The sequence below is a fragment of the Taudactylus pleione genome, unplaced genomic scaffold (assembly GCF_031769625.1).
Source record: "Taudactylus pleione unplaced genomic scaffold, aTauple2 ptg000289l, whole genome shotgun sequence".
Taxonomy (NCBI): domain Eukaryota; kingdom Metazoa; phylum Chordata; class Amphibia; order Anura; family Myobatrachidae; genus Taudactylus; species Taudactylus pleione.
The window spans coordinates 2,129,650-2,157,443 of record NW_028284691.1 but is presented as its reverse complement, the minus strand read 5'-3'; the positions used below and the strand labels follow the sequence as shown (position 1 = coordinate 2,157,443).

The 27,794-nt window shown below is 45.0% G+C and overlaps 2 protein-coding genes across 2 annotated transcripts in view; one reads left to right on the top strand and one right to left on the bottom strand.

The window, feature by feature from the left end:
- Nucleotides 1-14,014: 14,014 nt before the first annotated feature.
- LOC148511928 (zinc finger MYM-type protein 1-like) lies at nt 14,015-16,177 on the bottom strand. Its single transcript, XM_088482494.1, has one exon. The coding sequence runs from the start codon at nt 16,175-16,177 to the stop codon at nt 14,015-14,017; it is 2,163 nt and encodes a 720-aa protein (XP_088338620.1).
- A 6,405-nt stretch (nt 16,178-22,582) lies between these two features.
- LOC148511927 (inter-alpha-trypsin inhibitor heavy chain H3-like) overlaps nt 22,583-27,794 on the top strand; it is a 233,322-nt gene continuing 228,110 nt past the window's right edge. Inside the window, exon 1 of the mRNA XM_088482493.1 lies at nt 22,583-22,779. Coding sequence (XP_088338619.1) covers nt 22,687-22,779 — 93 coding nt within the window. The 5' untranslated portion in view covers nt 22,583-22,686. The remainder of the gene's footprint in view (nt 22,780-27,794) is intronic.

The following is a 27,794-nucleotide window of genomic DNA, read 5'->3' as shown; positions in this document are numbered from 1 at the left end:
ACGTCTGTGGCCCCCTGCTAACACCACTGCCCTCTGTATCATCTCTCCTTCCCCTGAAATCCTTTCCCCTGGTATCCTCTCGGCCCCCCATCTATCTTCCCCCTGTTACGGGGTCCCGGCATCCCGGTGTACACTCTGTCCCCTCCCCCCCATCCTTACCCCGGTGTGTGGTCTATGGCCCCCCCTGCTCCCCCCCATTCTCTCTCACCTGTCTCCTCTTTTTACCCGGAGTGCGCTGTGGAGCCTGGATGGGAAGAACGTGACAGGTGAGTTAGAGCAGGATGCAGTGTCAGCTGTACACAGCCGCTGTGCCCTGGAGCTCTCTGCTCCCGGGGCTCTGCAGTGCAGTTACAGCAGGGAGGGATCCGAATAGATTCATCTGCTGGCTGCAATGTAACTCTTCACAGGATGCCGTGAAAACAGCAGCCTGTGAAGATTATTGGGGCTGGATGCCATCTGAGGATGGCATACAGTAACATATCAAGTTTTGAAAAAAAATTATTATGAATAGCCCTGACACTTAATTTATTCAAAAGTATGTGAAAGTGTTAATTTTCACATGCTTTTCTATAAATTAAGTGATGATGAGTAGACCCCTTAGTCCTACTCCATTGTTGAATAAAGAAAAAGACTACAATATTATATATTTTTTTTCTTTGAGTATACACTTTTGAAACAGTTTTTATCCAGAAACATGCAGGAGGTTAAATGGATTCTGTAAAATTTATCCTAGTGTATATGTGTGTGTTCATGTGGCAGGGAATATAGATTTTAAGTTCCACTGGGGCAAGACCGTGAATGGCCAAATATTCTCTGTAAAGTGCTGCAAAATATGTGTGCTCTATATAAACAACTGTTAATAATTATAATAAATAATAAATCTATTTTTTGCATTGATTATGTACAGCTGCTTTCCACACCTATTTAGGCTGTGCAGTCAGTTTGTCAACATTCAGAATGTCGATAAACCATTTTGAGCATCAAATAGGCTTAGGGTTAAGGTTAGGCTGCGGTTAGCGTTAAACTTAGAGTAAAAGCAAATGTGTAATGTGTAGAGTTATATTATCATTGCTAAATGGGCTTCCTCATTAGAGGTTATAGCTGACCCTAACTCCGTTTGCATTTCTGGTAATGTGAAATCAAGCCCCTTTAAATTATGCTTTAAACGCACACTTACCGTCATCTGAGATTCCCTCTCCGGGAGAAGCCCGCGGAGGAGAAACAGGTGGGCGGTGTTGGGGGTGGGACCGGACGGGTCTAATCATTAAGCCCCGCCCCTCATGGGAATTATTAAATTAGGGGGGGGGGCTAAATGACGCGATTCTCATAGAATCACATCGTAAGTACCCACCGCCTACATATGGACCTGCAGATCCCCGGGAATATTCCCTCCATTATGTCCACTTCACTAGGAAGTGGGTCGAATGTGGGAGAAGTGCCTACACTTCCGGGGGAACGGGGGGTTACCCGAAAAATCGTGAGCCTCCTGCAGGTCCCAGGTCCCAGGAGGGTAGGCAAATATGTTTAAATGTAAGTGGAAATATTGCGGAGTGGAAAAAGGCCAGGATCTCCATCAGCTAACAGAGATTTCCTGCCCTCTTTCTCTCATCTGCGGTGGCCGGCTTGCATGACCCCATGAGTCACTTAGCCGGCCAATGTTCTCTCAGATTATCCAATGCTGCGTTTTACAATGCAGCTCGGATAAGTAATGCAGCAGGAGGTGTGATGCTTCCTACTGCATTACCATATCTGCAAGGATGGAGTTGCAAAGCTGCTATCGTGCAGCTTTGTAATTCCACCCTTAGCTGAATCAGGCCCTTAGTGCATTCATAGGAACATGTCCACATATCAGTGTTTGGAACTAAGGGCCTACTTCAAGGTAGATGCTAGTGCATGAAATCTAATGCAGAAATCTCAGCTGCGATAATATGCAAATGTTAGTTTCAGCCTTCCCTTTCTGGAATTGTGAGCACCGGAGATTCCAAGCCCTGAAACGCCCACTTTTAATGTATGTGGACAGAGCAAATCCGACTGTGGACTCAAACACTTCACCATCGGTACACCATTGCAAAGACCATTGGCACTTACAATGCCATATGGCTGGCGCAGTGTCTCCTTTTAAACTTTCTCCAAACATGGCCTCTGTGGCTTTGGGTCAGCATTTGAGAACCCAGCCACATTCACTGAAACGCCCGTGACACTCCCATAACATGCCCATTAGACAGACTTTTTATACTTTCACTTCAGGACGCATCCCTGACACCGCTCAGGAACATCCATGCAGTTGCGTCACAAGGGGGGTGCAGGGGGTGCGCGCTGCACCTGGGTGTCACCCGCTGAGGGACAACATCAAGGTGCAGGCTCCCCCTCAATGACAGGAGCTGGGTGCTGCACTGTAGCATTAAGTGCAGCACTAGGCTCCTGTCACAGTGAGCTCATGCCCGCACATCCTGCACCCCCCACCACACCATTTATAAGTTTAACTACGGGCCGGGGACCAGGTTTGGGCCGCGAAGTCACGCCCCCTTCCCCAAGGCCTCGCCCCTTCCCCGAGGCCACACTGCTTTTTGGCGCCGCGCGCTTGCCATCCCTCCCCGCACCGTGTGTCACTGCATCCATGTACTTGCACCGTCATCTCAAATGAGTGCAATCGTACATGCAATGGAGATCTCTGCGAGCACTCAGTGGTAGGCATGCGCCATGGGGGTTTCCAGAATTTTTTGCACATACGCAGTAGCAAATAATCACACAACTACGCAAACATCAACACTGCGATAGGAGAGTCAGTCATGCCAGTGACATGGCCTGCAGGACTACTTCCGATCCTGACTAAGGAGGAAATTGACGAGGAAGGAGTTGACGGTGTGGTTTGCAGGTACTTGGATACAACAGGACAACGGGATTTAGGTGTCCCTGGACTGCTTACGGTCTTAGCCAAAGTTTCTGAACTTGACAGTAACTTTTTATGAACGTGCTGCAGGTGCCGTATAAGGGAGGATGTTCCTAGGTGGTTAACGTCCCTACCCCTACTTATTTCACCTTTACATATGGTACATATGGCAAGACAGTTGTTGTCCGGATTTGGATAGAAATATTGCCAGACCAAAGAAGTGGAATGTTTGGTCTTCTGCCCAGGCATGACCGTGATGGGCTTTTTCATCCCACTGAGAACAACTGTCTCCCCCGGAGCCTGATTTAAACAAACCACATCACCATCAGAATCCTCCTCGCCAACTTCCTCCTCAGCGCCAGCTACACCAGTATCCTCATCCTGTTGTACTTCAACAGTGACATCTTCAATTTGCGTATCAGCAAGTGGACTGTGGGTGCTCCTTTCAGCACTTGTAGGGGGCGTGCAAATGGTGGAAAGAGCCACCTCTTCCCGTCCAGTGCTGGGAATAGGGATGTGCGCCGGACCATTTTTGGCGGATTTGGATTTGGATTTGGTTCTAATTCGTCATCCGGCTTTGGATTTGGATTTGGATTTGCCAAACTGCGGTGACTGGCTTTGGATTTGGATTTGGATTTGGATTTGGATTTTTTGCCAAAATTGGCAAAAAAAGCTAAAATTACATAAATTGGGCTTTTTTTTCTTCCTAGAGTGTTATTTACCTCAATAACATTAATTTCCAGTCATTTACAGTCAATTTAGACCACCTCACAGCTTAAATTATTCGTTTCACCATTATTGGCCAAAGGTTGCAGTGAGCTGACTGGTGACCAAGCGTCAGAGCAGCGGCGCAGTGGCACAGACACCACAGTTTAAAGCACATCTATGAAACTATGCCACACAGCAGTGGCAGAAATGAAAGGTAGTGCTAGATGGAATTGTCCTTGGGCCCTCCCACCCACCCTTTATGTTGGATCTTAAAAAAGACATGCACACTTTAACAAACAAAGCATTTCAGCGACAGGTACTGCCACTTTGTGGCTGAAGTGCTTGGTTTGTTTGGGCCCCCACAAAAAAATCTTCCAATCTACTAAAGGCAACAGGTCTACAGTGGCATGATGTCACCATCATTGCCATCCTCACCCTCATCAGTGTGTACATCATCCGATTCCTCACACAATATCAGTTCATCCCCGCTGGAATCTACCATTACAGAAGTATCTGTACTGTGACGTGATTGGTGGGAAAGGTTTTCCTCGTGAAATTTCCAGTTCATTTTAATGAACATCATTTTTTCTACATTTTGTGGAAGTAGCCTCCTTCGTCGTTCACTCACAAGGTTCCCGGCTGTACTGAAAACTCTCTCCGAGTACACACTGGAGGGTGGGCAGCTTAAATAATGCAAAGCCAGTTTATACAAGGGTCTCCAAATTGCCTTTTTTTTCTTCCAATATTCGAAGGGACTCTGTGACATGTCTACGTGTATGGTGTCCTGAAAATAATCCTCCACCATTCTTTGGATGGTAATCGTATTAGATGGAGTTGCGGTAGAGGTGTCACTGGTGTTGGGCAAATCTTTTAGACCCGACCAGATGTCAAAATGTTGACTTGACTTATCTGCATCACCACTGGGTCTTTTGGAAAAGGTGCATTTTTTTCTGGCTGCTGCTGCAGAAACCGAAGGAGGAGACGTCATCGTAGTGCCATGTGTCACTTCAGCTGCCAACTTGCTCACCAGGAGCGCTTTGGTTCTTTTAAGATCTGGGTCAGTTGTAAAGAAAGACACAGCATATGACTTGAACCTAGGATCAAGAATGGTTGCTAAAATATAATGATCAGATTTCAAGATCTTGGCCACCCGTGGATCCTGGCGAAGCGAACAAAGGACTTGATCTATCAGTCCAGCATACTTTGCGGAATCACTTTGTTTAATATCATCCTTCAATTTCTCCAGCTGCTTTTCCAAAAGCGAAATCAGGGGAATCACCTTACTCAAGCTAGCAGTGTCAGCACTCACTTCACAAGTGGCAACTTCAAATGGTTTGAGCACCTTGCACAAGACAGAAAGTACTCTCCACTGTGCTGGGGTAAGGTACATTCCCCCTCCTCTCCCAATGTCATGGCTTGTCGTATAGCTATGGATGGCTTTTTGCTGCTCCTCCATCCGCTGAAGCATATACAGGGTTGAGTTCCACCTCGTTACCACTTCTTGCTTCAGTTGATGGCAGGGCAAATGAAACTGCTCTTGCAGGTGCTGCAATCTCCTGCACGCTGTTGCTGAATGCCGAAAATGTCCCGAAATTTTTCGGGCCACAGACAGCATCTCCTGAACGCCCCTGTCGTTTTTTAAAAAACCCTGCACCACTAAGTTTATTGTGTGAGCAAAACAGGGGATGTGTTGGAATTCACCCAGCTGTAATGCTTTCACTATATTTGTAGCATTGTCAGAAATCACAAATCCTGAGGAGAGTCCAAGTGGGGTAAGCCATGTTTCTATGACATCTCTTAGTTTTTCTAAGAGGTTGTCAGCGGTATGCCTCTTATTGAATCCGGTGATGCACAGAGTTGCCTGCCTCTGAATGAGCTGGTGTTGTTTGTTAGATACTGCTGCTGCTGAAGGCGATTCACCCACCCAGTGGGCTGTCACAGTCATGTAATCTTTAGTTTGTCCACTACCGCTTGTCCACATATCTGTGGTTAAGTGGACAGTGGGTACAATAGCATTTTGCAGACCAATAATTAGGTTCTGTTTAACGTCCTGGTACAGCCGAGGAATGGCTTTTCGGGTAAAATGAAACCGAGATGGAATTTGGTACCGGGGACACATGACCTCAACTAGCTGTGTAAATCCCACTGCATTAATTGAGGATATTGGACGCAGATCTAATATTAGCATAGCTGTCATGGCGTCAGTGATCCGCTGTGCGACAGGGTGAGAGCTGTCATACTTGCTTCCCCTTGCAAGAGATTCTTTAACAGTCAATTGTTTTTTTGGTATACTACTAGTAGTCTTCTTTGTCCACTTCTGGGATGAAGATCCACCAGCAGCAGCAGCAGCAGGCCTAGCGCTCAAAGATTCAGTTTCTTCTGAGGTGTCCTGGAAATTGGAGGAGTCACCGTGACTTAGCACTAATAAATTGGATGTTGTACTACCACTGATCATTCCTGAGGATATTGAGGAGGAAGGTGTTGTCGGTGGAGATTGCAGGTGCTGGGATTTAGTAGAGAGAAGGCATCTAGCTAATGCTGGACTGCTTGTTGTTATTTTTTTTGCAGTAGTTTCTGTTATCAAACACCTGTCATGAGCTCGCTGCAGATGACGTAATAGCGTAGAGGTTCCTAGATGTTTAACGTCCCTACCTCTACTAACTGTGGTCTCACAGAGGCTACAAATGGCTTGACAAACGTTGTCAGGGTTTGGGTAAAAGTAATTCCACACAAAAGATGTGGATTTCTTGGTTCTATGCCCAGGCATGGCAATGGCCTTCTTATCTTGGCCAAGAGCTGCTTCCACTGGTGCCTGACTTATACAAATAATATCCTCATCCTCAACATCCTCATTAGTGCCAGCATCAGCTGCACATATATTCCTCTCATCCTCTTGCAATTCCACGGTGGCATCCTCAATTTCTATGTCCTCGGCAATACTGCTCATCCCCACAACTACAGATGGAAAAGAAACTGTGGAGGGCGGCTTCTCTGAAAGGTCAGGCTTACACATAGAAATGCCACTTGTGGACCCACTTAGACTCTCCTCAGGGATTTCTGACATTTGTGTTTCAAAAAACACAGTTTGTTCGACTGCCTTATTGGTTTTAAATTTTTTCACACTTCTATAGTCTGATTGAAAAGGTCTTTTATCATCACGAGAGGCACAAGATGCCTCACTGACAGCTGCAGAACCACCACTCAGAAATAAAGGGCAAAGCCTGAGTCTTTCCTTGCCGCTACGTGTGGTGAATGGTATGTTGCCAATTTTCTGTTTCTCTGCAAAAGTAGTAGTCTTTAGAGGTTTTTTTTTTGTCTTTACCCCTGTAAAATCTAAATTTTTTGATTTCAGGTTCCCTAAGGTTTTAAAGCCTCTACGCCCTTGAGCATCAGCTTTAGATAAAAGTGATGGACTTCCAGCCGCTGCAATGCTAGCATTTACATGTTGTTTCTGCTCTCCTCTCAGTTCATTCTCGTGATCCATATTACTTTATCACTATGAACTGGAGTCACAGAGCTTGTATACACACAGTGGGCTATGCCCTTTCACGGAGCTTGTATAATAGACACAGTGGGCTATGCCCTGTCACGGAGCTTGTATAATACACTCAGTGGGCTATGCCCTGTCACGGAGCTTGTATAATAGACACAGTGGGCTATGCCCTGTCACGGAGCTTGTATAATAGACACAGTGGGCTATGCCCTGTCACGGAGCTTGTATAATAGACACAGTGGGCTATGCCCTGTCACGGAGCTTGTATAATACACTCAGTGGGCTATGCCCTGTCACGAAGCTTGTATAATACTCAGTGGGCTTATGCCCTGTCACGGAGCTTGTATAATAGACTCAGTGGGCTATGCCCTGTCACGGAGCTTGTATAATAGACACAGTGGGCTTATGCCCTGTCACAGAGCTTGTATAATAGACACAGTGGGCTTATGCCCTGTCACGGAGCTTGTATAATACTCAGTGGGCTTATGCCCTGTCACGGAGCTTGTATAATAGACACAGTGGGCTATGCCCTGTCACGGAGCTTGTATAATACACTCAGTGGGCTATGCCCTGTCACGAAGCTTGTATAATACTCAGTGGGCTTATGCCCTGTCACGGAGCTTGTATAATAGACTCAGTGGGCTATGCCCTGTCACGAAGCTTGTATAATAGACACAGTGGGCTTATGCCCTGTCACAGAGCTTGTATAATAGACACAGTGGGCTTATGCCCTGTCACGGAGCTTGTATAATATTCAGTGGGCTTATGCCCTGTCACGGAGCTTGTATAATACACCCAGTGGGCTATGCCCTGTCACGGAGCTTGTATAATAGACACAGTGGGCTATGCCCTGTCACGGAGCTTGTATAATACTCAGTGGGCTTATGCCCTGTCACGGAGCTTGTATAATACTCAGTGGGCTTATGCCCTGTCACGGAGCTTGTATAATACACTCAGTGGGCTATGCCCTGTCACGGAGCTTGTATAATAGACACAGTAGGCTATGCCCTGTCACGGAGCTTGTATAATACTCAGTGGGTTTATGCCCTGTCACGGAGCTTGTATAATAGACACAGTGGGCTATGCCCTGTCACGGAGCTTGTATAATACACTCAGTGGGCTATGCCCTGTCACGGAGCTTGTATAATAGACACAGTGGGCTATGCCCTGTCACGGAGCTTGTATAATAGACCCAGTGGGCTATGCCCTGTCACGGAGCTTGTATAATACACTCAGTGGGCTATGCCCTGTCACGGAGCTTGTATAATAGACCCAGTGGGCTATGCCCTGTCACGGAGCTTGTATAATAGACACAGTGGGCTATGCCCTGTCACGGAGCTTGTATAATACTCAGTGGGCTTATGCCCTGTCACGGAGCTTGTATAATAGACACAGTGGGCTATGCCCTGTCACGGAGCTTGTATAATACACTCAGTGGGCTATGCCCTGTCACGGAGCTTGTATAATAGACACAGTAGGCTATGCCCTGTCACGGAGCTTGTATAATACTCAGTGGGTTTATGCCCTGTCACGGAGCTTGTATAATAGACACAGTGGGCTATGCCCTGTCACGGAGCTTGTATAATACACTCAGTGGGCTATGCCCTGTCACGGAGCTTGTATAATAGACACAGTGGGCTATGCCCTGTCACGGAGCTTGTATAATACACTCAGTGGGCTATGCCCTGTCACGGAGCTTGTATAATAGACCCAGTGGGCTATGCCCTGTCACGGAGCTTGTATAATAGACACAGTGGGCTATGCCCTGTCACGGAGCTTGTATAATAGACACAGTGGGCTATGCCCTGTCACGGAGCTTGTATAATACACTCAGTGGGCTATGCCCTGTCACGGAGCTTGTATAATACTCAGTGGGCATATGCCCTGTCACGGAGCTTGTATAATACACTCAGTGGGCTATGCCCTGTCACGGAGCTTGTATAATAGACACAGTGGGCTATGCCCTGTCACAGAGCTTGTATAATAGACACAGTGGGCTATGCCCTGTCAAGAAGCTTGTATAATACTCAGTGGGCTATGCCCTGTCACGGAGCTTGTATAATACACTGAGTGGGCTATGCCCTGTCACGGAGCTTGTATAATACTCAGTGGGCTTATGCCCTGTCACGGAGCTTGTATAATACACTCAGTGGGCTTATGCCCTGTCACGGAGCTTGTATAATAGACACAGTGGGCTATGCCCTGTCACAGAGCTTGTATAATAGACACAGTGGGCTATGCCCTGTCAAGGAGCTTGTATAATACTCAGTGGGCTATGCCCTGTCACGGAGCTTGTATAATACACTCAGTGGGCTATGCCCTGTCAGTTGTCATGGAGCTTGTATAATACAGTGAGTAGTAGAGTACACATACACACAGTGGGCTTATTATGCCCAGTCACGGAGCACACACAAGGGCTTATGCCCAGTAAAGTCACAGAGCACTGCCTACTCTAATCTATCTAACACTAGAACAGACAGCGCACTAGCTAACTACCTAACTACGCGTCACGCGAGAAATGGCGCCGACTGCCGGGCGCCGTGCCTTTTTATTGAGGCCGAACGTCACTCGGCTCTCGCGAGAATCCGACGCCGGACGGGTGACGTTCGGCCTCGAGGTGGAATCCGAGTCAGGCGGGAACACCCGAACTTGCGTTCGGGTGGACTCGGATTCCACCTGTTCGGAGAGGTTCGGATTCCTCAGAATCCGAACCGCTCATCACTAGCTGGGAAGGTCAGGCATCGCAACCACCACCACACTTGGACTCTCCTTGGGGATTTGTGATATCTTCTTAGAAAGCACAGTTCTTCGCTGTGCTTTTGCCAGCTTAACTCTTTTGATTTTTTTAGTGGGAGGAGGGCTTCCATCGTCATGTGAAGCTGAACCACTAGTCATGAACATAGGGATCGACCTTAGCCGTTCCTTGCTACTCCGTGTCGTAAATGGCATATTGGCAAGTTTACGTTTCTCTTCAGATGATTTAAATGTTTTTTTCAAGGTCATTTTCCTGAACTTTGTCATGTGGGATTGTATGTGCCCTCTACTATGACATTGGGCATCGGCCTTGGCAGACGACGTTGATGGCATGTTATCGTCTATGTCATGACTAGTGGCAGCAGCTTCAGCACTAGGAGGAAGTGGTTCTTGATCTTTCCCTATTTTATTTTTATCGGAGAAAGTTTGGTCCTCCATTTATGTTATATTGATATATACGTGCGGCTAAGGCGCACACAAACACAGAAAATAATTTTTTCTTTTTGGTGGAGACTAGTGCACTTTGTGGGTTACACCACCCTTTAAGAAATGAGCCAGCCGGCCCTTTACTTATGGGACACAGGCGCACGCTTGGCGCTGCTCCTTTGTTGATGTACGTGCAGCCACAGTGCACACAATTCACAAACACAGAAATATATTTTTTTATTTTGTTTGGAGTGCCCTTTGGGGGTTACAGCACCCTTTAGCGGTCAATCCAGCCGGCCCTTTATTTATGGGACACAGGCGCACGCTTGGCACTACTTTGTTGATGCATGTGCGGCTACTGCGCACACAATTCACAAACACAGAAAATATTTTTTTATTTGGTTTGGAGTGTACTTTGGGGGTTACAGCACCCTTTAACGGTAAAGCCAGCCGGCCCTTTACTTATGACACAGGCGCACGCTTGCCACTACTTTGTTGATGCACGTGCGGCTACTGCGCACACAATTCACAAACACAGAAAATATTTTTTTATTTGGTTTGGAGTGTACTTTGGGGGTTACAGCACCCTTTAACGGTAAAGCCAGCCGGCCCTTTACTTATGACACAGGCGCACGCTTGGCACTACTTTGTTGATGCACGTACGGCTACTGCGCACACAATTCACAAACACAGAAAATATTTTTTTATTTGGTTTGGAGTGTACTTTGGGGGTTACAGCACCCTTTAACGGTCAAGCCAGCCGGCCCTTTACTTATGACACAGGCGCACGCTTGCCACTACTTTGTTGATGCACGTGCGGCTACTGCGCACACAATTCACAAACACAGAAAATATTTTTTTATTTGGTTTGAACTGGAGTGTACTTTGGGGGTTACAGCACCCTTTAACGGTCAAGCCAGCCGGCCCTTTACTTATGACACAGGCGCACGCTTGACACTACTTTGTTGATGCACGTGCGGCTACTGCGCACACAATTCACAAACACAGAAAAAATTTTTTTTTTTTTAGCACTTGGGGGGAGCACCCCTGACGGACAGAGCACCCCCTGGACAACACTACAGCACCCCTTTAGGACTGGGACACTGCACAGGACTTTGGAGTGGACACAGCCCCTATGGAGAGCTGACTGCACAACACAGTCCAGCCAGCCCCTATGGACTTTGAAGTAGTGGACACTGCCCCTATGGACAACAGCAGCACAGCACAACACAGCCAGCCCCTATGGACTTTGAAGTAGTGGACACAGCCTCTATGGACAACAGCAGCACAGCGCAGAACAGCACAACACTACTCTGCACTACACTACACTACACAGCCCAGCCAGCCCTAACTCCCACCCTCCCTCTTCACTGTCCACAGCCGAGTGAGAAAATGGCGCCGGCGCGGGTACTTTATATAGGATCCAAAACCCGCAAGACCCGGAAGGCGGGATGATGATGTTTTGCCTCGATTTCAGATCCGAGTCAGGCGGGAAAAGTCGAGCCTGACTCGGATCGGCCTCGATCGGGGGGGCTCGGGGGGGTTCGGATTTCAGAAATCCGAACCCGCTCACCCCTAGTCTCTATGTATTTTACATCTTATATTCCATCAAGCACTGTGTATTATCATTGTGGCCGTTTATCCCATGTGTGGAACATTTGAGGTTTGACAGACACCCCTCAACATAGGTGCTAATTAATCTATTTAGGATTTAATTATCCTGCGCTTTTCTGGGGTTCTCTTTATACAACTCAAGTAAAATATGACACACCCCTCTCCCCCCAACCTTTACAAAGGCAACGATTGGACAAAACATGCTGGCACATGTGTCCCCACCATTACAGCTCCTTTCAGTGGCGCTAGTTGAGTGACCACAACCGAACTACCTTTCTTCTGCAGCATTTACCTAGGCAGCGGAGTCAGGGGTACCTTACAGGTATTCTCCTTGCCACCACAGAGTATACAGCAAGGATATCCTTAAGGGATCCACTTCTGGATGTCCGAACCCTGTGAACAGCATCTGCTAGACTTACCGGTAAGCAAGCAGAGCAGAATGCCACTACTGGTTATTTAGTATTGGCAGATACCACAATGGTTGTACATAGTTATTTACTGTATAGAATGACGTTGCAGTGTTTATTCAGGAGTCTTATCACCATTGCACTCATTCAACACCATGTTTAGAGACACATACGCACACAGTCTACATACAGTCAGTCAAACACTCTAAAAAAGGTTCTCACATGCCAGCAGGCATCCAGTTGTCATACCATAGGTGTATTAGGGATAGATATATTATATTGTATATATATACACATACATACACACACACACATGTTATAATATGGCAAGAGGCGCAATCTTATCTCAGAGTCCCAGACAACTATACCTAAATATCCTTGGAGTCACATGCTGGATAACTAAGAATGCATTAAGGATCAGTGTGTCTCCAAATAGTATTAACTTCAAACAGACTTAAGAGGCCCATTTATTAAGGAGCTGTATTGTACTCAATTATTTTTAAAACTGGTTGCATATGATAAATGGTGCTCAAGTCAATCAGCTCCCAACTGTAGTTTCAAACAGATGAGTTATGAGATGATAGGCTGGAGCACCATCATACGCAATGGGGGGAATTCATTTCAACGCAATGTATAATAGCCACGGGAGGGAGCTGCCGCAGCTATTCAGTACACCGCGCTGTTTGGGCACACTAAGGATTTCTTCTCGCAATCCCTTGGGGATGCGTGGAGAAATCCGACCAAAGTGCCAGGTGCGCAGCTGCTTTTATGCTTAGCGCGGCGCTAACAGCCGTGTGCCCGGCACTTTGGTCAGAGAATGCCGGTTAACGCGACTTAACATCCTTGATAAGGCGCGAAAACCAGCAATTCTCCAAAAACACAGCGCACTGAATTTAATTCCCCCCAATGAGTTTTAAAAATCATTGTGTATGATACAACTCCTTGGTAAATGGGCCTCTTGTTTTGCGTTTTCCATATAACCACAGACACAATACTGCTTTGTTGGAACTATCACTCACACAACTAATACCACCAAAACACACAAAAAAGTGTAGAACTGTGTACAAACAAAATTTTATTTAGCACCATGCTAGACTGGACTACTCAGTACCCAGCTGCTCTGAATCACACTTAAAAGTCAAGCAGAGCGCTGCTACCAACACCCCATTTCCTTTTATGTGTAGTGTTTATATATTTTTTTATTTTCCATTTATGATATATGTACCACATGTAGAAATTCAAATTAATGGGCTTGATTCAATTCAATGCAAATTGAATAGTGCCTGAAATGAGCTTCCGGCCCTATTCAATTCTTTGTGCTGTTAGGTCAGGGAATGCTCGCTGTCCCACCCCCTTATAAAGGGTGTTTAGTCGCTAGAACGGGCATTTTCCGACTAAACTTCCTGGCATAATGCTGTTTTTGCTGCGCTAAGGGCAGAAAACTGCATTGTGCCTGTACTTTTTGCGGATTTCTGATCACACCCCAGGAGGGATGTGAAAAGAAATCCGTGTTTAACAGCGCACTGAATTAAATAGCTCCCGGAGCTCATTACCGGTGCTATTCAATTCAAGTTGAATTGAATCACACCCATTGTATTTTGGTTTTAATTAATATTTTAATAAAATATGTTATATTGACAAGTGCATAGGTACTTTATAGAGTAACCAACCAGTTCTAGTCTTTACTTTGAACCCTGCAAAAACTCTGGACATGTTGAGCTTTCAAGGAATAAGAAGACTTTGTAAGGATTCACTCTTCTCTGCAACTCTGTTAATTATGGCATCCACATCAAGACTCATGAGAATTTCTTTTTCTGTAGCCATCAGCATGAAGGAATCTAAATGGTCCTGGGATACTGCATTTCTTAGTCGATTCTTAATGAACTTCAACGTGGAGAAGCTTCTCTCGCAAGCAACTTGTGTGAATGATAGAGTCAGTATGAATTTGTAGGCCAGGCCAATAACCTTATAGGCATCTGTTAATAAATTGTATCGCCGTGAAATTTGATAACAACAAATAGCACAGTTCTTACATGTTGCACATTGCTTATTCACAAGCTCCATTTCATCAAATTGCTGACTTCGGTCTTCCATAGGCATTTCTCTCAACACCCTCACAGAGTGTTCTTCTAATGCCGATGACTTAAATTTTTCCCAGTGCAAAGCTAGACTAGTTAATTCACACTGCACATTTTCAGCTGTGGCATCATCGTCAAATTTGATCAACAGTTTACTTAAATCTTCCATTGCTGGTATCTGAAGCCCTTGTTCTCTTATGCTGGAGAAATTCCTAGGGTCTAGGCAAGCATAGTCTGCGAATAGTATTCCACTGGAGAGAAAACGTCGGGTTATGCTCTCATTGATTACGTCAAGGATCACATTGTGTACTTGTATCTTATATGCTGTCACGGCATGAGATATTACTTCATCTTGAGCAGACTCTCCAGCCATTGATTTGTTCTTCCTTAACCTTTTATGAGGCAGGGTGGTCTGTACTTCAAGTTCACAATCTTCAAGTTCTTGGGTTTTGTCATTTGCCCAAATTACAACATTATCTGCAGTGTTCTTAACTGCTTCAAAATCTCTAGCAAGCTTTTTGAGATTTTCTTGTGTCCCAGAGACCATGTGATGAGCTTTTAATATATCCAATCCACTGGTTTGTAGATATTTTGACAACGGTGATGTCAGCTCAAAAATACGAAGAAATATATGAGCTGTGAGAATGGTCTCATATTTAAGCAGAGATTCTACGTATGTTTTTGCTTTTATGCGCACTTCCGGTTTAGATCTTGGGTTCTCTTCAATCTTTGCCAATGTGACAATAAGGTCAATGTACAAAGCAGAATCTGGTTGTGAAAATGATCCAAATACTTTTCTAAGTGCTGCATCTTTAGACCACCAGCGAGTTTCACCGATCACAGAGAGTCTTCGATGGTGAGGGTCCTGACTGACATTTAGCCATATATTCATGCATTGATAAGACTCCTGAATAAATACTGCAACATCATTCATTAAAGTAAATAACGGTGCACTTGCAATAACAACTTTTGTGGTATCTGCCAGTACTAAATTCAGAACATGCGCATAACACCAGACATGAATTTGGTCTGGAGATTCTGTCGACAACCATCTAGAGAAACCTCTATACTGTCCTTGCATGTTTGCTGCTCCATCAGTAGAACTGCCAGTGCAATTTTTTATGTTAATTTTGCAGGACTGTAGAACTTGCATTAGCAAGTTAAGGAAGTATTCTCCAGATGAAGATTCACAATTGACCACTGCAAGGAGCTTCTCATGAATGCAATCTGTCACGTACCGAACAATTACAGAGCACTGATCTTTTGAGGTGATATCTTGAGTTGTATCAATTTGTACTGAGAACATCCCGGCTTCTCTAACATCGCTAGCTACTGCCTCCTGAATAAGCTGTCGTATTGTTTCTATAACTTTATTTAGTGTTGTTTTGGATAGCAAGGTTACACATGAGCCTCTGCCTTTTCCTCTTGAATGCACCTTTTTGCTTTTTATTATGCAATCATTGACATGTTCCTGAAGACAAACATTGTACTTGCTAACCAGTAAAACAAACTCTAAAAAATTGCCATGATCTTGAGAAAGGTCCTCTAGGGTGTACGCAGCCTCATATTTATTTCCTCGATAGCCAAGTCCGTGCTTACCAATCACTTTCACAATGTCTATGACACCCTCCAATATCTGACGTCTTTTTCTAACTTGTTCTCTGTGTACGGACATTTGATTGCAAAGCACCAAGTTATTGATATCTGCACTGCTGGCATTCAAAAAATAAGCTTCAGTGCAGGCTCTGTGCAAGACACTTTTTTCATGTTCTTCAATTCTTTGATGAATATGTCTTCTGTCTGTCATTCCTTCAATGAATGGATTTGATGAAGAACTCTTTGAAAATGCCAGACAGACAGAGCAAAATACAGCATTTTTTTCTTCATTGTAGGTCAGCCACTTGCGGTTTGAGCCATCTTTGCGAAGAAGCGCTTTCTTTATGACAGGATCACTGATGTTTTGTTTTGGGTGGCAATTAAAAAATAAGGCTAATTGAGTTGTTTTAGGCCGAACAAAGCAATTGAATGGAGACTTGTACTCTGAACTTTGTTTACTTCAATCATTTAAATCTTGCCTTTTTTCACACTCTTGTTCTGGCAAGAAATCCTTCAGGACACTGACATCTTGTCTGGGTATTAGATCATCTGTTACTGCCGAACTCTGATGCTCACACACAGCTATAATGGTCTGATGTTCCTTCTGTTGACTCGGGCTTGCAGAATCCGGAATACTTGTTTTGATCAATCTGTATTTCAGAAACCTCTTCACTGGATGTTTTCCCAGGAATTTTGTGACCTTCTTGATGGCGACTGAACATATCAGTTATTTTGACACATTTTTCAGCATCAGCTTCAAGAATCTTCTTTTTCTTCTCCCTTATTTTTTCGGCTCCACCTTTTCGTGTTTGTTTGGAGTCCATATTTTACAAAAACCTTTCAAGGAAGATATTTGAGGATTATCCAACATATTAAATAAATTTTGTAATTTGATACATTTGAAAACACTAAAAAAAATTATATTATATACATATACACACATACACACACCTCATCCATCTCACCTGAAAAAGGAGTAAAGGCCACTAATTCTGTAAGATGCTCTTCAGTATTCATCCCACTTTCAGCCCAATGCCTCATCTCATTGCACTGCTGTGTCTTCTGACAGGTATATTCACAGTCTGTCACTTGGTGACAGCATTCTTCTCTTTGCTCCTCGAGCAGTTCACAGCCTCTCCAGAGGAGTGGATTGAGGGTTTCCTTGATGAATACAGGTTAGGTGCGTCAGCGAGTCAACTTTTGTATTAACATGCCAAAGTCATGGAATTAAAGGTGCATTTCCTGCTTTCAGTGAGGGCACTACACTTTTATTGGGACTCATCCTTCATTTTTTTGTTGTACTTCTTTCCTAAAACTACATTTATATGCGACATGTAATAAAATTAGAAAATAGAAAAACCACAGGTTTCTGGTAAATAAAGCAGTATGGAGTGCGGGTGGGGTTGGACTGTAGGACAAGACAAAATTCATCTGTTTTTGCACTATTCAGCATGTTGGAGAATCTGTTTTACATTTTGGTTGAAACGCCTTCATCAACATACTGCCAGTGCGAATGTCCCTATTGTCCACCAAGAAGTTCTGAACTGAAAAAAAATAGATATATCCACTTGCTTCACCATATGAAGAGACAATTACACACAAATAGGTAAATGAAAAAACAAGCATAACTACACCTGCAGCCCTACTGTGCAAAAGACAAACACATAAAGCCTTGTGCTAGTGTTTTGCTCATTAATAATGTCAACAACATTTACAGTACTGGAAATTTAAAGCTTTAATAAAAATATTTCAAGACTACCTGATGCCTTGATCCACGCAACTTCATGTCAATAGCCTGAATATGCATCTTTCCATATGCTTCCTTGTACCAAAAAGCTGCAATATAGATATCTGCGGGGGAACAGACAGAAAGATGGTGATGTACTGAAACAGTCAATGCCAGTATTACTCAGGTGAATTTATTGATAGAGCCAAAATCACTCCGGGCCTTGCGGTTGAGAAACTCAACCGCAGGCTTCGGCTCGCAGTGGCGATGGTCGCGATGGTCAAGACCATCGCGACCATCATCCTGCACGCTCGTATAGGCTGTGGGTGGTGACCCACAGCTATACGAGCGTCCAGGAGGACGCTCCATAATTATGGAGGTGGGCCTTGATTCAGAGCGAGCGCTCTAGTCAGAGCGTCCGGCTCTGAATCAGGGCCATTGTAAATAAATGAGACAAGGGTTTGTTAGCCAGACCATATAAAACAGTTTTAACAAGAAAACCATAAAATCAGACAGAAGAGACAAGAACAAACAATTCTATTTCTATTTCCCTTATCCCTACATTATTCATAATTTGGACAGTAAAGTACACCTACTTGCTATAATGGACCTGATGAGTTGCCCACATGTACTCACCAAATCACAAGTGCAAATTACATGCGACCTAAAAACTGAAATCAGAACCATGTAAATGTAGCAACTTTCTTACGATGTATGCTGACCTGAACAGTAACGTTTTCATCTAGTTTACACCATGCACAGATCAGACTTTTACATTACACATCGCGCCCATATTTTAAGCCACTTGTTTTATATGCTACAATCAAATTCTTTATTATTCCTTAAATCAAGTATTAATAAAAAAAAACAAAACACCCATTTAAAATTCTCATGTCCAAAAAAAAAAAAAATGAAAGGAAAAAGTTAACCCAAAATATATGGCTAAGCAATAAATAAAATATCCACTATCATGTGCAGTAATTTCAAACAATCACATAGTTCTGGGGACAATATTAATCAAGGTATTTACACATGCCCTTGATTACCTTGGAAATAATTGGGTTACCTCATTGTGCCCGCGACCCCGCAAAACACTGCTGTGGTTAGCGGGATTGTGAACCAGGGTTCGGTGCTACAATTACATGATTCAGAGCAAATTGCATCATCGGCCAATAGGACCACCCACTTTCGCTCTAAGACTCCGGTAGACTTGACCACTCTTCCAGGCAGCTGGGTGTACAACTATGTTTTTGGGAGCCTCTAGGCCATTCTGAGAGACTAGACAAGTATGTGTCTGCCCTTCCAGCTGTTGTGGAAGTACTCATCCCAGCATGCCCTCCCACCATTTTAGCATACACTAATAGCAAAACTGTGGTAGGGCATGCTGGGATGTGTATTTTTACAGCTGCTAGAGGGCCACATGTTGAATACCCCTAATCAATACCAACTGATGTAGCACTCAGTTGTCAGGCCCAATGTGCCCTTTCGACCTGCAGGGACGTGCATCGCATTATGATCGTGAGTGGGAACTCATGATTTGGCATATTTTACACGATCTGTTGTTCCAATGTGTCGGAATCGGCCAGACTGGGTAAAATATTGCTATGTGTGTGGGCACCTTAACACAACGGCATTTTCAACAGGACATGAACACACAACGTGTCTTACCTAAGTTACCTTATATCAGTGCAAAGCACCCAGTGCTCAAAGCACAATACATTGTGATATTAGGCATGCTAGCAAACACTAAATGAAGTAGCGCAGGCAGTGAACCAGTCTCAAAATTAATCTGACCTTAGAATGATTTTATACCCAACCCTCTAGGGAAATTGTGGCTGTAGGCAGGAATGGAGGGATCACAGCAGGTATCAGGGATATCTCTGAGTGTAGCTGTACACTTAACATAAACTAAAAACAGTGCATCTGGCACAATAAAATTAACTCTTATGTATGATACTATCCTCAGGGATGTATTTATAATGGGTGCAGGGTGTGCAGTGCACACAGGCCCATGAGTCCAGGGGGGCCCGCACCACACACCCATACAATCAATACTTACCTCTCCGGAGTCCAACGTTGGCACCATTGCTAGCGTGTAAAAATGGCTGCCAGCCATTGCACCATCGTTTTGTGCATGTGCAGTACAGGGAAAGTGGCAAGCTCATGCGCTATAGACTCTGGGCACGCGCTAGTGCCCAGAGTCTATAAATGCAGCACTGGCCGTGCTGAACTCTGTGTGCTGCCAGCCTGAGGGGAAGAGGCCTGTGACGTAGACTGCACACAAGCTCCATATTCTCTAGAAACGCCCCTGACTATCCTTACTGCGCAATAAAGTTTATTAATATGGGTGTCAGAACAGGGGGGGGGCAAGGGTGCGGCTCACCCCCCATATCAACATTTGAAAGGCGTGGCAGCCATGGACGGTCAGGGGCTGTGCTTTATAGCAATAGGCAGCATGACTCCTGCACCGCATGGAGGAAGTGGTGTAAAGTATGGTCTTTAAGTTAAAACACAGCACATTAAACATTACACATACACCTCTGTGCACTGCAGGGGCTGTGCAGCCTATTGCTCTAATGTGCACAGCCAGTGAGTATCCATTGTTCCAGTCCCTGCTGCGCAACTAGGCAAGAACGATGGAGGGCAAGAGGGGCACATGGGTGTCGGAATGGTTTTAAGTTGACGCACAACATAAAATCAATCCAACGCCCTTATGTATTAAAAATGGGATTTAGTTATGAGACCGACGGGCAGCCACTATGCCGCCAGTCTCAATACGAACATCCAAATCCCAAAAAGGGAGTTAAGATAGGCGTTGGCATTTCAACGCCTATCTTAATCCCAACACCGGGCAGGGCGCCCTTAGCATTTGCCATGGGGGTAGGGAGCGTAGCAGGGTTAGGTACCAAAACATACAATATTCTTCTTCTAACAATATGCATATGTTAGTAATATATTATACCTGGATTAAATAACCAACCATTACACTTCCATTTAGAGAAACCAACTTCAAGGTTTAAAACTGAAATAGTGACAGCCTCAGTAAATCCTGAAATAGTGACAGCCTCAGTAAATACAAGACACTACTGTAGCCTACAGTACTTATAGTAGTTTACTTCCTTAGTGACCACTGATAGTTTGGCACAGAACAGCCCACCCACCACACCAATTGACTACTGCCTGGCCAGGCACTGCTAGCTTGCACAGAGCAGCCCACCCACCACACCAAGGGGAATAAAAATTGTGCACACTCACTTTGACAATGTGACTGCACACACGATTCACTGGGCACTGGGGTCTCTGCTGCAGTCTCAGATGGCATCCGTCTCTCAGCTGGCAACTCATGCAGTCCCAAAATGGCATCCAGTCCACTCCGGCTTCCCACCCACACCGCGCTTTTTTATCCCTGAGCCAGATGCGTAATGACATCACCGCCGCCGCCGTGGGTGTCGCGCTGCCTGTGCACCAGTCGGCCCCCGCCCCCCTACACTCAGCTGAGCTCACAGAAGGCATGCCCCGCCCCCACCATGCATCAAACTCAGCACGTCATGACGTCATGACGCTGCCGCATCATGACGCCGCCCGCTTACCCGGCAAGTTGCCAGCTCTCGGGAGCTGGATAAAGCTGCCCAATTCACACGGCTGCCGCCAGCGCAATGACGTCATGACGCTGCCGCGTCATGACGTCATTACGCTATGATGCAGCCGTGGCATATATAAATAATGGGAAATGCTGAACACTGGAGCGCCGGCCAGGTAAGCCTGCGCTCAGCGCTTCAGCCAAAATCGTCCCGTCTGCCCATCGGCCCTTCTGGCATTTGCCAGAAGTGCCCGATGGCCAGTCTGGCCCTGTCTGCCACACTGTCCCTTCCTGCTGACTGACACCCCATCTGCCACACTATCCCTTCCTCTCTAACAGATACCACATCTGCCACACTGTCCCTTCCTGCTGACTGATACCCTATCTGCCACACTGTCCCTTCCTGCTGACTGATACTCCATCTGCCACACTGTCCCTTCCTGCTGACTGATACTCCATCTGCCACACTGATCTTCTTCTCTAACAGATACCACATCTGCCACACTGTCCCTTCCTGCTGACTGACACCCCATCTGCCACACTGACCTTCCTCTCTAACAGATACCACACTTGCCACACTGTCCCTTCCTACTGACTGAAACCCCATCTGCCACACTGACCTTACTCTCTAACAGATACCACATCTGCCACACTGTCCCTTCCTGCTGACTGATGCCCTATCTGCCACACTGTCCCTGCCTGCTGACTGATACCCCATCTGCCACACTGTCCCTTCCTGCTGACTGATACCCCATCTGCCTCACTCCACCTCCATTCTAATGGGTATATTTACTAAGATTCATGTTCAAAGTCGATTTGTAATCGCTGCAACACGGTTTACGACTTTACGTTCAAAGACCCAAATTTACTAATCACCGTATTAGACTGACTATTTACATTCGATGGTGATACTCAGCAATTTCTATCGTATGTTAGATCAGTAGATGTGCCTCATATACCATAGAATCTGCTGTGTAATCAAAGCCTAAATAGTCTAACGGTACATAAAGTAAACTGTACATTAATTTAATTAACTCCACATTAATAGTAACCTACTTTACATAAATCTGACCATCTCAGCTAGATAATAGACAATGTCTTACTTTAGTACAGATAACTGGGAGGTTCCAGGTTCTCAGGATTTAGCAGATAATGTGATTGGAGTTTTGGGGAGGGTGGTTAGGTGTCAGCAGATAACGTGATTGGAGCTATGGGGTGGGTGGTGGTCTGGGTAACTGGAAACCCCCTTAAGTATGCTCTCTTACATATTATAGAAATGTGTGCTACATTGGCAGATGGCATATAAATAATCTAGCACTGGAGTTGTGCAATATTTGACGACTTACTAAATAGCAACATATTTTTGGATATTATCTATAACACTCAATTTCAGCCATACAAGGTGCATTTCCAAATGGATAATTTCCTGCTGGTTTATATTTTCTTCTTTTATGTTCTGTCTCCGGCAAACTGTGACTATCTGATTGAAGGACTGAGAAACATTCAGGTCAGTATAAACGGCTATATGTAATTATGTATACAGGATTATCAACATTTGGATGAGATGTGCAATCAACAATATAATATCACACGTACAGTAGGAAGAGAAAAGCAGAGAGAGAGAGATAGGAAAAAAAACTTAACTGCATCTGCCATTAGACATCAGTGGGAGAGGACATGACACAAAAGAGATAAAGGGGTTAATACAGAGAAATAAGAGAGCAGATGAGTTAATTTGTAAGGATAAGCACAAAGCAGAAGTAAGAACGGGGTAGAACTGAGGCAGGGCGGAGGGACGGGACGGAGTTGTGTGTGAGATTAATACAGGAAAAGAAGTGGTAGGGAAGACGTGGTGCATTTAATATGCGCGGAGGTAATTAAAGACCCGAGGTTGTGGGTGCATGCCTCCGCCCATGAATGCATTACGGTTGGGGGGAATGTGATATACATATAGTAACTGGATTTAGCCTCGTACCTGTATAAACCAGTACTTGTGTTTACAACTGACACAGTCTTTCAATTAGTTACCGTTGACTTCAACTCTGTCTTACAACACTGGATTTGATTCCAACCAGAACCCTATCTGTGTGGAGTTTTTATGTTCTCCCTGTGTTTGCATGGGGTTTGCTTAATTTATTCTGGTTTCCTGGGGTTTTTTGTATGTTTTTGACTGTAAACTGCAACGGGAAAGGGACTGATGTGAATGACTACATATTCTCTGTATAGTTCTTGCTATATAAACAGTAATAATAAACATAGCAGAGATTGTATGCATGCTCTCTGCAGTGACTTTCACTGGGATTACGGACAGGAAATATGTACTGCTTTGCCAGACATTTTCAACTTTTTTTTACAACTGGATACAGGGAAATATAATTAATTTATATTTAATGATTATTATTAATTATAACCATACTGAGCAGAAAGGCTTTTGCCTAGCTCTGCTTAAAGCAGAAATCACAAATAGAAAGTTAATTTACATTTCATTAAATAACAAGTAGAGTGGTGTTCCAAAGCTTCTCTGCTCTATGCCATGTGACTTGATGGAAGGATATCAGAGGACTTCCTTCCTGCAATAACATCCTTCTTATAATAAATATAGACTTTTTAAAAGTAAGCAATGTGTGTTATGTATTCATTTTAGTAGTGCAAGTATGTTATCTGCATTTACAAATGAAAAGATTGCATTATTCCGTTTCTCTGTTTTATATCATTGTGGCAGGGGCTGGATCATAATCCACAGTATAAAAGCAATACAATACGCGGGACTCGATGTTTAAGGCGCTCTATAATACATTACTGAACCCATACATTCCTTTTAGTGGAGGTCAGCTATGCTCACGTCACGTGGATCCTTCTTTCTCGTATCCACCGGTCAGAATGGTTTGTCACAAAAAAAAGAGAGAATCGTATACATATATAAGGAATAGTACTTTTTCTCTAATAATTATAAAAGGTACAAATATACCTTTGTGTTTAGAACAGGGAAAATACTGTTTGAAGACATAGGCGTACCCCAACTCACAGTTCAACTAATGGTGTTCCACATATAAAGGTACCTTTTACACCCATGTGATGTTCAGAAACTGGAATCCCTCACACCATAAAATACTGGATTAAAAGGAAGGGCGTACCCCACTCACTGAACATTCAGGAAAGTGTTAAGCACATAAAGGTTTCTTTTATCAGAAAAAATGTGATCATAGATGGCATATCCTACTCACTGCAAATAAAGGTTTGTTGAAGCATATCTGGGTTTCTTTATGGGATTACATTGAAAGGAAGTAGCAATACACGCCCACTTTACCGCGCGTTCATATGTGTTGTTTTCACAATCTCCCTGAAATGCTTTTTCAAAAGTAGGCAAGTATGGTGTACAGGTGCAGTGGTATGGCAGAGTTATGTACTCACCAGCGGAATGTCCCCTGCGTATCCCCTGCGCAATGAACAGCCCTCGTTACTTAACCAGTGGAGTGGTCTATTCATATACAATGTGGTGCAGCCGTACTCACTGTTACACACTGGTTCATGGAGCGGAGTTGGGGTGATATACAGCTCACCAGTCGGTGAGTTAATATAGCCTTGTGGTAGTGGGCAGGATGCTGGAACATCGGTATTGTGTGTAATACACGGAGGCTCTCTGGACGTCCGATTTCCACCATGGCACTCTTACACAATAAGAAGATGATGCGCACTAGTCAGGTCGGCAGCCATCTTGGTAAGGAAATGAACACCCCTACAAGCATCTCCATGCTACATAAACATAAAAATAAAGCAATAAAGCTTTCTCGTGGCAACCTGTAAGAAAAGTGGAGCTAAACACATAAAGAAACAAATATTTCAATTAGCTTGGTTTTGGTCTTCATAATAGGTTTAAATTCGAATGCGGCAATATTGGCCGTGAACTGCATATTCGGAATTTACGAAATGCTAAACTCTGCCAACCTGGCACCATTCGATGTCTAAATCTCGGCCAAGAACACCCGCAAATAGGACAGTAACATGTTTTTGGACAAATTGATCATCGATCCAACGCGGCAGTATTTTGCCATAGAAAACAATAGGACCTTGAAATTTACTAAGGATTCCTATTGTCATCACGGCTGATAAATAGTGCAAATCATCAGAAAAAGATGCCAATGCGAACCCCAAATAGAAATCTCAAACAGAACACCTTTTTCTATTCGAGATTCACATCTCAACTGATACAGATACATGCATGGATCAGGGAGATCCGTGATACATGCATCTGTGTGTAAAAAATAAACACAGAAGTATGGGCAGATCAGTGAGATCCATCTGTGCTTCCGTGTTTAAAAAAATGGCAACTTGTGTAAAAAAACACAAAAAACGGTGTGTGTCCCTACCCCAAAAGAACAACCAGCACCGGGCTTTGGAGGCCCAGTACTGGTTGTGCTAAATACAGGGGACACATGATGTAGGGGTCCCCTGTATTAAGCACAACCAGCACCATGCTATTCAGAACCAGTCCTGGTTGCCAAAATACAGGGGACAAACAACATAGGGGACCCCTGTAATTAGCGCAACCAGAACTGGGCTCTGGGCCGGTTCTGGAAATACAGGGTACAAAAAGCGTAGGGGTCCCTTGTAATTTCCATAACCAGCACCAAACTTTTTCTAGCGGGTGGTAATGCCACAGCCAGGGGAACTCTTTCACCGAGTCCGCCAACCCAAAGCATAACCCGTGACCACGAGTCAGCCCAGACCAAGGATCCCTGGGAAGCTGGGGACCCCCCCAATAAAGGGGTCCCCCTCTCCAGGTCACATTAATATGGACGATGTCATCCGAGATTGATCTCGGATGACATCAAATAGAAATTGGAAGCTTAGTATATTTACCCCTATGAGTCCCCTCACTGACAGCATGGACCATGGCAACAGTCTCCTGACTCACAAACTGGGACTGCTATCTCTATTACGCTTCTTGATGTTTCTCATACTTTTGATCTTGCAATATCTCTTTGCCTATTTTGGACTTCCACTCACACCAATCGGATCTTGGCTTTGGCTTCTGGATATCTATAAATTCACTGAATGCTATACTCGCCAATTCCTCATCACACCTCTTAGGTGGTTTGCCGATATTTGATCTTGCAGAAGACCTTTTCTGTGATTGCACTTCCATGCTAGTAACTTCTGGTTCAGATACACTGAGGGCCTGATTCAGAGCCGGACGCTATTTGCGCTCGCTCGTTCAGAAAAAGGGGCCGGATATTTAAATAGAGCGCTCGCTCTTTGCGGTCTGTTGACGCCTCTATGTCTGAGCGAGCGAACAAAATATGCGTTCGCTATTTTGTAAAGACGCCCCCTGGCCGTTCACATCATACGTCATCTCCGCTATTTATTAGATTAATCGAATACATCGAAAGGCATCTGAACTGCTCGCAGTGCTTGTGGTAGCATTTTCCTACCGCAATCATGCGAACAGTTCATGCTAAAAGACAACCAAGTGACGTGGTCGATGACGCTGCTTTGTTAACTATGCACACCCTTAAAATGCCCATTTTGACCGTTTGGCACGCCTGCGTTCGGATCTCCACTCCCCGTTTTCAAGCACCTTCCCCTGTTACCACCCACAAACGCCTCATCCTGTCACTCAAATTAGCAGGCACTCGCTATTTTGCGAACACGCGATTTCCGACCGCAATGACTGGTTGGCGCATGCGCATTACGACCCATACGCATGCGCAGATGTGCGAACATCGCTCGGAGCGAACGAGCGTCCGCTTACGAGCGGCTCTGAATAAGGCCTTGTATCTCCAGCTGCTCTCATGTCTAGTCACACATACTCAATCTGCATATCAATTTCCACCTTTTCTGTAATTTGTGCTGTTTCTTTGAAGATAAATGTTAAAAGAGGAGTGCACTACTGTGCAGACACCAGTCTTTCTGTTCTCCAGGGAGGCTTCATGCCCTGTTCCAAGATGTCCATGGAACTCATGCATGTGCATGGGCCATCTTGTTTTTTACTTTGTAAGAGTGACATGGTGGGAGACAGAATTCTGTTACTTAGCTCTGAGAGAAAACCTGGTTAATACGTGTTTACAAAGCTGTTCCAGCATCCCTGTACCCACACTTGCCTACTCTCCCAGGAGTCGCGGGCAGGCCTGCCAAGAGCTGCGCCGGTCCCCGGTAAAAAAGGGGGCGTAGCCTAATCATGGGAGGAGTGGCCACACATGCTGGCGAGGGGTCGCTGTGGGCCCCCTCAGCCAGGCGCATAACCAGTGGGGGGCGCGATCAGTTTGATCGCTCCTCCCACAGGCATAGGAGACTGCTGTGGCTACTTAGCAGCTGCGAGCAGTCTCCCAGTGCAGCCCAGCACACAGCAGCATGTGCTGGGCTGCTGTGATGTAAGAGGGGGGGAGCAGTGCCAGACCTGGGCCCCCGACGGGCCCCTCTAGCAAGCCCAGGCCCGGGTAATTAGTACCCGCTCCCCCCCTCTCGGCGCCCCTGGTCGCGGGAGGCTCACGATTTTTCGGGTAACCCCCCCACACCCCCAAA